At 52.2% G+C, this 11,962-nt stretch overlaps 2 protein-coding genes across 9 annotated transcripts in view; one reads left to right on the top strand and one right to left on the bottom strand.

Annotated features, from left to right (window-relative positions):
- LOC127947345 (AP-3 complex subunit beta-2) overlaps positions 1-11,962 on the top strand; it is a 41,660-nt gene that overhangs the window by 22,685 nt on the left and 7,013 nt on the right. For 4 of the 7 annotated variants that reach the window (XM_052544424.1, XM_052544421.1, XM_052544419.1 and 1 more), the window contains exons 16-19: positions 779-965; positions 1,122-1,240; positions 4,691-4,729; positions 5,268-5,382. In XM_052544424.1, coding sequence (XP_052400384.1) covers positions 779-965; positions 1,122-1,240; positions 4,691-4,729; positions 5,268-5,382 — 460 coding nt within the window. The remainder of the gene's footprint in view (positions 1-778; positions 966-1,121; positions 1,241-4,690; positions 4,730-5,267; positions 5,383-11,962) is intronic. The other 3 variants (XM_052544425.1, XM_052544422.1, XM_052544420.1) reach the window with 1 other exon arrangement.
- LOC127947347 (titin-like) lies at positions 5,580-11,641 on the bottom strand. Of its 2 annotated transcripts, XM_052544426.1 has the most exons (3): positions 10,894-11,641; positions 9,988-10,455; positions 5,580-7,419 (listed from the first exon to the last, which is right to left on the bottom strand). In XM_052544426.1, exons 1-3 carry the CDS (start codon positions 11,599-11,601, stop codon positions 6,325-6,327), a joined length of 2,271 nt encoding a protein of 756 aa, XP_052400386.1. In that variant the 5' UTR covers positions 11,602-11,641; the 3' UTR covers positions 5,580-6,324. The 2 variants fall into 2 exon arrangements, with proteins under 2 accessions (XP_052400386.1, XP_052400387.1); XM_052544427.1 differs by lacking the exon at positions 9,988-10,455 and having other exon boundaries at positions 5,583-7,419.

The raw sequence follows: 11,962 nt of genomic DNA, 5'->3' as shown, positions 1-11,962 counted from the left end.
CTTAGTTTTCCTTTCTAATATTTCATATTTTATTTGAGCTTTATTTCAATTACTGAAAATATTTGAATAGTTTTAAATATTGATAACCCTGCACAGAAGTGAGATGCATGATTGTTTGCATGCTATGAGGATAAATAATGCAGAGCACATTAGCAGTAAGCAAGCTCCCTTGCATTATGCAACATGACGAAACTCATAAATGAAAGCAAACAAGAATAGTAAAAGGTCGTAATGTTGATTGAACATTGAGGTTTTCACATTACAAATGCATGAAAAGCCAGTTTAAGATGTTTAAGGTAATCTGATGTTGTGCAGTATTTTTATAAATGATGGCTGAATATAACTGGAGCTTTCTGAAAACCTCTGAAATGATGTTAAAACAGCTGAAAGACAGGACAATATAGGAGTGAAAACATGGGGACACAACTGAAATGTACTGAAATTTCCCTGCATACTCATGCATTTATTTTCTTTTATTTTAATAATTATTTGTACATTTTATTTGAGTTTTAATCATTTTTGTGCATCAAGTTAAACTACATAAAAATGAGAAATGTTGCTTTGGCAGGAAAATAAATTATATAATTTTATTTATCTTAACTTTTTCTTTTCATGCAAGATTTTTTGGGAGTAACTCATAAATCATTATTTAATCAAGCAATACAATTTTTGTCTGCATGTCATATCATTTAGATGCACTCAACTACGTTGACTGAAACCCTTGAGACTCCTGAGAGTTCAATTCCTTTGTGTTTTTCTTCTCTTTTCTGTCTTTCAGACTAAACTGTTGACGCAGTATGTACTGAACCTGGCAAAATATGATCAAAACTATGACATCAGAGATCGAGCCCGCTTTATCCGCCAACTCATTGTGCCCACCGATAAAAGCGGCGCTCTTAACAAATACGCCAAGAAGCTTTTCCTGGCACTCAAGCCTGCCCCCGTCCTGGAGTCTCCATTTAAAGGTTTTCATTTTAGTTTCAGTTATAGGTTTAGATCCTGAATTGTATGCAAATCCGAGCATATTTTTACATCTTGAGATTACTGGGACCTTTAGAAAAATCGGTGGGCATGATTGAGACATTAGAGATCTCATTGTGATTTTCTTCAATTCTTTGCAGACCGAGATCACTTCCAGCTGGGGTCACTGTCCCATCTGCTGAACGCTAAAGCCGGAGGATACCAGGAGCTGCCCAACTGGCCTGAATCGGCACCTGACCCATCCGTGCGCAACGTGGAGGTGAAGGATTGTGTGTGTGCAGAGCGAACAGTTCTGACAGGGCCAGAGGGTGCAGGGGTGCTTCTCCTACAGACCACAAGAGGGAGCTCCAACATGCAAGATCTCCCAAAGAAACGCCCCAAAGCACTGACAAAAAAACACACTACCAATCACTTTTATACAAGGGGCAAGGAACTCGACCGGAAGTTGAAGTCGGGTGGGGGCTGCCATCTTTTAGCAGAACTTCACTTGCGTTAGCATTCCCATTGACTCCCATTCATTTTGGCGTCACTTTGACAGCGAATAACTTTACATCTGAGGCGTTTAAAGACTCTGTTTGTCCATTATTTATTTCTAAAGATACACAACAATGTATAAAGGGCTCCATTACCTTCTATGTTACATCATGGCCCCGTATAAACAGTTTTTGTAAAAAATAGGCTAACGATTGCGTCATAACCACTCGGCTCGCTGTCGCATTACCGTACAGACAGGAGGAGAAGCTCGCAGGCAATTAACTTAATATGGCGTACTGGCGTTACATTTTAAAATACTATACAAAATAATCAATCAGAATACTTACTCCTGCTCACTCACGCCAAAGAACTCCCCGCTCAAGCTCGCCGTCTCTGCAAGATTAACGATGGCAGTTTGCACGCACAGCTACTAGAAGATTTACATCTGTCAGACAGGTTGCTGACGTCGTCAAGCTTCATTTGAGTCTGCGCGTCAGAAACGGAAGTGCTAAAAAACGCTAAAACTGGGCTTCATTTGTCTCAATTGAGTTCCAATGGGGTCGCTGTGTCCATTTCTTTTACTGTCTATGCTTTTATATCACTCACTCTCCTCGCTCATTATCATAACTCCACCCTCATAACACATAAATCACACACTCTGGATTTCAGCGGGGTGGTAGCTACTCATCCTGCAGCCCTATTGGTCGATGTGTCAAAATGATTTCCCTTGGTAATAGAGTGCAACATTCGGATTCTGGAAGTAAAATTTCCATTCATTTTCTTAATAGCAGAACTTATTTTTAATGAAAACTTTAAAGACACACCTGTTGTGAGCTACGAGGTTGTTAATCGAGTCTGTATGCTTTTGTTGAAGTAATCAGCTATCATTATTTCAACTTTTAAATAATCACGTTTAACCATGAAATTTAGCTGAGAATCTCGACCAATCAGAGAACCGCGACGAGCAAATTATGCAATGAGAACTCTTAAGCATGAAACACTGCAAATGGCATAGAAAATTTAAATTATATTGCTTTATTTATATATATATTTATAAAATATATAAACATTTTGCTGTAAATCAAAGATAGTTGCACTCTATTAACAGCGTGTCATTAATGAGTTTAACACTGAACATTCCTTTAAAATGATTTACAAACAAATTCAAAAATTATTTGTCCAAATAGTAGATGTTTTTCTGTGGTTCTAGAATTGTTTTAAAATCACTGAGAGTTCTAGAACTAACTAGACAGACACACCCGCACACATTCACACATGCCACTCCTTCCTGATTAATATTCCATGATCAAATCTGCATATGCATGAGGTCTGTACCACACACTGATCGCTCAGGGTCTTGAGTCCAGCCAGGTTTTTGTCTGCAGAATCATGTTTGTTAGTTCATCATCATTCACATTCACAGCAGATTTCTGGGAGTTATCAGTTTTATCCCATCCGATGTTCATCCACATCCCCTTTCTGACAGTCTGTCTGTCTCTTTATGTTCCCGCCCACCATATTAAGCAGCAAGAGGAGGTCATAGACACCAGTGGGGGCCGAATGGGTCTCTTGGGAGACTGGAGAGAGGTGCCCACCAGAGTGCTGTGGCTTTTCTCTCTGTCCTTTATGTAGTCGAGCCCTCTGGCTCAACCTTACTAAAGTGTGTGTTTTCGTGTCTCAGTCTGAAATCTGCTGACTTAATTTCCTGCCAAGCAAACCACAACATTGCAAAACCTTCATATTAACGTTGCACTTCCATTACTGTGACACCAAATTCTCAACAAAGCATTAAAACATCATCCTAATAATACAGATTTGTTATTGTCACGTTGAGAGACCTTCTGAAAGCTCTAAACTAAGGGGGGAATTCACTAAACAGAAACTCTTGCGTACAACATTTAAATGTTAACTAAACACATGCAAATTTAATCAGCCACAATCTCTGATGGTTTGTCCAAGACAGCAGGTAGTAAATAGAATTAAATATATGTTTTTATTAAAAGAAAAAGCGTAATATACGTGACTTTTTCAGTTTAAAGAGCTATTTTAGTTGCCTGAACAACAGCTGTAGTACGGTACGGTAGTAAAGTATGTCAAACTGTGTTAATCTGCCGCATTTCTTACCCAGCTATCAAAAATATGCTCTATGAACAATTTTCTAATGTATCAATTTATTTATTTATGAACATTTATTTCTGATGTTCTCCGAAAATTCAAAACGTCCAGTTTTTTTAAATGTTGTTACTTTTTTTCATGGTTATACAAATTTTGTTGTACATGTAGTAACATTTTAAAAACTGTAACTACACGAACATCCAACTTAAACATTTAAGAAAAAAAATGTTTCATTAATGATGTATAAATAACATTTTTGTTCTAACGTTTTGAGAAAATTACTAAAGACCAGATAACTTTAAACAGACATTCTATTAAATTTACTGGAAGAACGTTTGTTCAAAACTTTGCCAGAACGCTAGCCAAAGTTCTGAGAATGTTCTCTGTTGGGTAACAACTCAGTACTTAATAACGACCGAAAAGATTGTGAGTTGTGCAGTGCAGAATTATTTAAGCATTAAATATGTTGCAGTGTTTATGCAGTTACCCAATTTGCATAATTTGCATTAAAAATTATGAGTGCTAATTTGGGTGAATTTATTAAATTGAACACTTAAGGATGTACGGATGTAAATAATGCTATTCATTCTGAGTGAATTTCCCCCTTAATGACCCGTTCACACCAAGAACGATAACAATAACTATTAGATCCCACACCAACAGGCGATAACGTTATGTTTATTATAACCGTGCACTACATTTTTGTTGATTGACGCTTTAAATGCTCACTCTCTTTAAAGTAGAATGCATTCTGATTGGCTGTCATTTTTTTGTTGTTGTTCAGCAGTTCGAAAAAACTTCAATAATATAATTCTTCTGTGTTGTTATCGTTATACCTGTGGTGTGGAAGTTGCTTTTCTTGTTTAGTTCTAATTGATTCTCTTTATAAAGTTATCGTCTTTGGTATGAATGTAACACTTTCAGTTGCTTTGACTGAAGCTGTTTGCGAAATATGGACATAAAACGTATCCAAATACGTGCTAATCTGTGGACAAGTGCAACCTGAATCCTTGTGTGTACTTTAAAATGTTTTTTTCTGTTCTGTTCTTTTCTTTTCTCTTCTTCTGGCCATCTCACAGCATCATTCTTGCGTTTCTTTTTATTCTTTCCTGTTTGCCAGGTTATTACGCTGCTTGAAAGAGTCACCACTTTAACCAGCGTGAGTCTGTTAGTCACCCTTAGCGTCAGACCCAAAGAGCTTTTGCCACAAGCCTAGCCTAGCGTCTGTACTGTGCTAGATCAGCCTTTCCCTTTCCTCAGCCTTTGCTCTACGATTAAAGACCAGAAACCTCAAAAAACACCCCGGAAATTGCCTACAGCACTCACTTGTGCTAGTTGCTAATTGCTAATTTAGTTCAACAACGTAAAGTTGAATTAATCTTGGGTTGAATTGATTCAGTGCTGGAGGTCTTTTGGGGTATTTTTTTTTAGGATGTGATTTCTTTAATTATATGTTTAAATGTACACAATGAGAATAAAAGCCATGAATGCACAACCTTCCCTGCTGTAGACATCAAACACTGAGCAAAGAGAGACACAAGTCTCTAGAACCGAAGTTATATTGATGTATAAGTGTAAACAGAGATGTTTGCTGCATATTAAGAGGCATTCATGGCCGTTATTTGAACCTCTTTCTCTGACTAGGTCCTTCAGATGTACTTGAGCTTGTTTTGATGCTGTTTCGTGATCCTTTGCAGATTCCAGATTGGAGCAAATGCTCGAGCCGGAAGGATCGTAAGGAGAAGAAAGTAGAGAAACCTTTTTACTCCGACTCCGAAGGAGAATCAGGTCCAACTGAATCAGCAGATAGCGGTAACTGTGGCCAATGTAGAAAACTGTCCATGTTGTCCACATCCAAAATCTTTATATGAACAACTGAATAATAATGATTTAAAAAAACAAAAACTAATTTGAATATAGCAAACATAAGCAATTAAGATAAAACAAAGATAAAATATCATTAAAAACTATAAAAATATAAAAAATAATACTTAAATAACATTTCTGTCACGATAGGTATTGGGGAAAAACACAAAGAGAGGGTAGATCCAAATGCAGGTAAGGGTTTTATTTAAACAGAGGGGTAAATACAAAATAAACAGTCATGAGAGACAAATCAAACAAAAAGGGAACCGGATGAAACGGGGAACTCGGAAGAGCGGAAAGGTAGAGGAAGTCTGGTGGAACGAGAGAATGAGACACATAGGGTAAGACAAAGCAAGACTGATGGACCTGAAACACAATGACATCAGACAAGGACTCCGTGACATAGACTAAGACAGACTGGGTATTTATACACAGAAGGATAATTGGGAAACAGGAGACAGGTGGGGTGAACAATCAATCAGGTAACAAGGAGGAAGGTGACCATATAAGGGAACAGGAAGTGATCTGGGACAGGCACCGTGAGAAGGAGGACATCTAGTGGAACCCCGGGGAACAACAACCCAGACACTGTGACAGTACCCCCCCTCTACGGAGCGGCTACCAGACGCTTAAAGACAAAACATGACACAGAGACCAGGAGGGAGGCGGACAGGTGAAGGCTCAGGGGGAGGGACGGAGGGCCAGAAAAGGAACACATGGAGGACAAACACCAGAAATGATACATAAAACCGGGAGATCAGGAGGGAGGAGGACCGGAGGAGGTACAGGGGGAGGGACGGAGGGCCAGACTAAACTAAAGAGAACAGACAGAAACAGAACTCAAAAAACACAAAACATAAGTCCATGAAGGACATGTTGAGGCGTCCACTAGGACGGAGCAGATGACCACCACAGCCGTGTGGTCAAGGCCAGAGCCCTCCAGGGCGGAGCGGAAGACCACCACGTCTCTGTGGTCGAGGCCGGAGTCCACCAGGTCGGAGCAGAAGACCACCACGTCCTCATGGTCATCACCAGAGTCCCCCAGGGTGGAGCGGACGACCACCACGTCCTCGTGGTCACCGCCAGAGTCCCCCAGGGCGGAGCGGATGACCACCACGTCCTCGTGGTCACCGCCAGAGTCTCCCAGGGCGGAGCCGAAGACCACCACGGCCTTGTGGTCACCGCCTCGGGAACTGTAACGGACACCGCCTCGGGAACTGCATCGGGCACCGCCTCGGGAACAGCATCGGGCTCCGCCTCGGGAACAGCATCGGGCTCCGCCTCGGGAACAGCATCGGGCTCCGCCTCGGGAACAGCATCGGGCTCCGCCTCGGGAACAGCATCGGGCTCCGCCTCGGGAACAGCATCGGGCTCCGCCTCGGGAACAGCATCGGGCTCCGCCTCGGGAACTGCATCGGGCACCGCCTCGGGAACTGCATCGGGCACCGCCTCGGGAACTGCATCGGGCACCGCCTCGGGAACTGCATCGGGCACCGCCTCGGGAACTGCATCGGGCTCCGCCTCGGGAACTGCATCGGGCTCCGCCTCGGGAACTGCATCGGGCACCGCCTCGGGAACTGCATCGGGCACCGCCTCGGGAACTGCATCGGGCTCCGCCTCGGGAACTGCATCGGGCTCCGCCTCGGGCACCGCCTCGGGAACTGCATCGAGCACCGCCTCGGGAACTGCATCGGGCTCCGCCTCGGGAACTGCATCGGGAACTGCATCAGGCTTCGCCTCGGGAACTGCATCGGGCACCGCCTCGGGAACTGCATCGGGCACCGCCTCGGGAACAGTATCGGGCACCGCCTCGGGAACTGCATCGGGCACCGCCTCGGGAACTGCATCGGGCTCCGCCTCGGGAACTGCATCGGGCACCGCCTCGGAAACAGCATCGGGAACTGCATCGGGCTTCGCCTCGGGAACTGCATCGGGCTTCGCCTCGGGAACTGCATCGGGCTCCGCCTCGGGAACTGCCTCGGCCTCGGGAACAGCATCGGGCACCGCCTCGGGAACAGCATCGGGCTCCGCCTCGGGAACAGCATCGGGCTCCGCCTCGGGAACAGCATCGAGCACCGCCTCGGGAACTGCATCGAGCACCGCCTCGGGAACTGCATCGAGCACCGCCTCGGGAACTGCATCGGGCTCCGCCTCGGGAACTGCATAGGGCACCGCCTCGGAAACAGCATCGGGCACCGCCTCGGGAACTGCATCGGGCTCCGCCTCGGGAACTGCATCGGGCACCGCCTCGGAAACAGCATCGGGAACTGCATCGGGCTTCGCCTCGGGAACTGCATCGGGCTCCGCCTCGGGAACTGCATAGGGCACCGCCTCGGAAACAGCATCGGGCACCGCCTCGGGAACTGCATCGGGAACTGCCTCGGCCTCGGGAACAGCATCGGGCACCGCCTCGGGAACAGCATCGGGCTCCGCCTCGGGAACAGCATCGGGCTCCGCCTCGGGAACAGCATCGGGCACCGCCTCGGGAACTGCATCGGGCACCGCCTCGGAAACTGCATCGGGCACCGCCTCGGGAACTGCATCGAGCACCGCCTCGGGAACTGCATCGAGCACCGCCTCGGGAACTGCATCGGGCTCCGCCTCGGGAACTGCATAGGGCACCGCCTCGGAAACAGCATCGGGCACCGCCTCGGGAACTGCATCGGGAACTGCATCGGGCTTCGCCTCGGGAACTGCATCGGGCTCCGCCTCGGGAACTGCATCGGGCACCGCCTCGGAAACAGCATCGGGAACTGCATCGGGCTTCGCCTCGGGAACTGCATCGGGCTTCGCCTCGGGAACTGCATCGGGCTCCGCCTCGGGAACTGCCTCGGCCTCGGGAACAGCATCGGGCACCGCCTCGGGAACTGCATCGGGCACCGCCTCGGAAACTGCATCGGGCACCGCCTCGGGAACTGCATCGAGCACCGCCTCGGGAACTGCATCGGGCTCCGCCTCGGGAACTGCATAGGGCACCGCCTCGGAAACAGCATCGGGCACCGCCTCGGGAACTGCATCGGGAACTGCATCGGGCTTCGCCTCGGGAACTGCATCGGGCACCGCCTCGGGAACTGCATCGGGCTCCGCCTCGGGAACTGCATCGGGCACCGCCTCGGAAACAGCATCGGGAACTGCATCGGGCTTCGCCTCGGGAACTGCATCGGGCTTCGCCTCGGGAACTGCATCGGGCTCCGCCTCGGGAACTGCATCGGGCTCCGCCTCGGGAACTGCATCGGGCACCGCCTCGGAAACAGCATCGGGAACTGCATCGGGCTTCGCCTCGGGAACTGCATCGGGCTTCGCCTCGGGAACTGCATCGGGCTCCGCCTCGGGAACTGCATCGAGCACCGCCTCGGGAACTGCATCGGGCTCCGCCTCGGGAACTGCATAGGGCACCGCCTCGGGAACTGCATAGGGCACCGCCTCGGGAACTGCATCGGGCTCCGCCTCGGGAACTGCATAGGGCACCGCCTCGGAAACAGCATCGGGCACCGCCTCGGGAACTGCATCGGGAACTGCCTCGGCCTCGGGAACAGCATCGGGCACCGCCTCGGGAACAGCATCGGGCTCCGCCTCGGGAACAGCATCGGGCTCCGCCTCGGGAACAGCATCGGGCACCGCCTCGGGAACTGCATCGGGCACCGCCTCGGAAACTGCATCGGGCACCGCCTCGGGAACTGCATCGAGCACCGCCTCGGGAACTGCATCGAGCACCGCCTCGGGAACTGCATCGGGCTCCGCCTCGGGAACTGCATAGGGCACCGCCTCGGAAACAGCATCGGGCACCGCCTCGGGAACTGCATCGGGAACTGCCTCGGCCTCGGGAACAGCATCGGGCACCGCCTCGGGAACAGCATCGGGCTCCGCCTCGGGAACAGCATCGGGCACCGCCTCGGGAACTGCATCGGGCACCGCCTCGGAAACTGCATCGGGCACCGCCTCGGGAACTGCATCGAGCACCGCCTCGGGAACTGCATCGAGCACCGCCTCGGGAACTGCATCGGGCTCCGCCTCGGGAACTGCATAGGGCACCGCCTCGGAAACAGCATCGGGCACCGCCTCGGGAACTGCATCGGGAACTGCATCGGGCTTCGCCTCGGGAACTGCATCGGGCACCGCCTCGGGAACTGCATCGGGCTCCGCCTCGGGAACTGCATCGGGCACCGCCTCGGAAACAGCATCGGGCACCGCCTCGGGAACTGCATCGGGCTCCGCCTCGGGAACTGCATCGGGCTCCGCCTCGGGAACTGCATCGGGCACCGCCTCGGGAACGACCTCGGCCTCGGGAACTGCATCGGGCTCCGCCTCGGGAACTGCATCGGGCACCGCCTCGGGAACGACCTCAGCCTCGGGAACAGCATCGGGCACCGCCTCGGGAACTGCATCGGGCACCGCCTCGGGAACTGCATCGGGCTCCGCCTCGGGAACTGCATCGGGCACCGCCTCGGAAACAGCATCGGGCACCGCCTCGGGAACTGCATCGGGCTCCGCCTCGGGAACTGCATCGGGCTCCGCCTCGGGAACTGCATCGGGCACCGCCTCGGGAACGACCTCGGCCTCGGGAACAGCATCGGGCACCGCCTCGGGAACTGCATCGGGCTCCGCCTCGGGAACTGCATCGGGCTCCGCCTCGGGAACAGCATCGGGCTCCGCCTCGGGAACTGCATCGGGCTCCGCCTCGGGAACTGCATCGAGCACCGCCTCGGGAACTGCATCGAGCACCGCCTCGGGAACTGCATCGGGCACCGCCTCGGAAACAGCATCGGGCACCGCCTCGGGAACTGCATCGGGCACCGCCTCGGGAACTGCATCGGGCACCGCCTCGGGAACTGCATCGGGCACCGCCTCGGGAACTGCATCGGGCACCGCCTCGGAAACAGCATCGGGCACCGCCTCGGGAACTGCATCGGGCACCGCCTCGGAAACAGCATCGGGAACTGCATCGGGCTTCGCCTCGGGAACTGCATCGGGCTCCGCCTCGGGAACTGCATCGGGCTCCGCCTCGGGAACTGCCTCGGCCTCGGCCTCGGGAACAGCATCGGCCTCGGCCTCGGGAACAGCATCGGGCACCGCCTCGGGAACAGCATCGGGCACCGCCTCGGAAACAGCATCGGGCACCGCCTCGGGAACTGCATCGGGCACCGCCTCGGAAACAGCATCGGGAACTGCATCGGGCTTCGCCTCGGGAACTGCATCGGGCACCGCCTCGGGAACTGCATCGGGCTCCGCCTCGGGAACTGCATCGGGCACCGCCTCGGAAACAGCATCGGGCTCCGCCTCGGGAACTGCATCGGGCTCCGCCTCGGGAACTGCATCGGGCTCCGCCTCGGGAACTGCATCGGGCACCGCCTCGGAAACAGCATCGGGCACCGCCTCGGGAACAGCATCGGGCACCGCCTCGGGAACTGCATCGGGCTTCGCCTCGGGAACAGCATCGGGCACCACCTCGGGAACGACCTCGGCCTCGGGAACAGCATCGGGCACCGCCTCGGGAACTGCATCGGGCTCCGCCTCGGGAACAGCATCGGGCTCCGCCTCGGGAACAGCATCGGGCACCGCCTCGGGAACTGCATCGGGCACCGCCTCGGGAACTGCATCGGGCACCGCCTCGGGAACTGCATCGAGCACCGCCTCGGAAACTGCATCGAGCACCGCCTCGGGAACTGCATCGAGCACCGCCTCGGGAACTGCATCGAGCACCGCCTCGGGAACTGCATCGGGCTCCGCCTCGGGAACTGCATCGGGCACCGCCTCGGAAACAGCATCGGGCACCGCCTCGGGAACTGCATCGGGCACCGCCTCGGGAACTGCATCGGGCACCGCCTCGGGAACTGCATCGGGCACCGCCTCGGGAACTGCATCGGGCACCGCCTCGGGAACTGCATCGGGCACCGCCTCGGGAACAGCCTCGGGCACCGCCTCGGGAACAGCCTCGGGCACCGCCTCGGGAACAGCAGCTGCCTGTCTCCTCCTCCGCCCTCTACGATGGGGAGTCGGTGGCGTTGAGTCGGCCATCTTGTGCTGTGGTGCTGGGCTGGCGGCCATCTTGGGCTGTGACGCTAGGTTGGCGGCCATCTTGGGCTGTGGGGCTGGGCTGGTGGCCATCTTGGGTTGTGGGGCTGGGTTGGCGGCCATCCTGTGCTGTGGGGTTGGGCTGGCGCCCATCTTGTGCTGTGGGGCTGAGCTGGCAGCCTTGTCTGGACACTCTGGTATGGTTGTTGCATCCCACTGGGCACGATGGTGCAGGTAATTGGTAAACCCCCAAAAGTCTAGTATCTCTAACCCCTTCATCTCCCATGAAGGTAAAGGATCATCCAGGCAATTATTAAATAAATCCTTTAGTGCTGCATCATTGTAACCTAGCCCGACCGCCATAGTCCAAAACAATTGCGCCAGGCCACCCACCTCACTTCCCTCTTGATGAAGGGTGATTAAGTTCTGGTATCTCCCCCTCCGTTCCTCCATGGTGGCTGGGGAACCGATTCGAAATCCCACACCGCTGGATCTAGGCATGACGGAGTCCTTC

This window comes from Carassius gibelio, chromosome A25, assembly GCF_023724105.1.
Source record: "Carassius gibelio isolate Cgi1373 ecotype wild population from Czech Republic chromosome A25, carGib1.2-hapl.c, whole genome shotgun sequence".
In the NCBI taxonomy this organism is placed as follows: Eukaryota; Metazoa; Chordata; class Actinopteri; order Cypriniformes; family Cyprinidae; genus Carassius; species Carassius gibelio.
The sequence above is the reverse complement of the archived record's forward strand: the minus strand, read 5'-3'. Positions and strand labels throughout refer to the sequence as shown.

Bases quoted from the DNA above. Each gene is read 5' to 3' on its own strand.
- LOC127947347 (XM_052544426.1), bottom strand. From the start codon at position 11,601: ATGGGCGCCAGCCCAACCCCACAGCACAGGATGGCCGCCAACCCAGCC. The intron at 10,456-10,893 runs GTCGTTCCCGAG...CCCGAGGCCGAG, and splicing joins ATGCTGTTCCCGAGGCCGAG to GCCGAGGCAGTTCCCGAGGC. The intron at 7,420-9,987 runs GTCGTTCCCGAG...GCTGTTCCCGAG, and splicing joins ATGCTGTTCCCGAGGCCGAG to GCCGAGGCAGTTCCCGAGGC.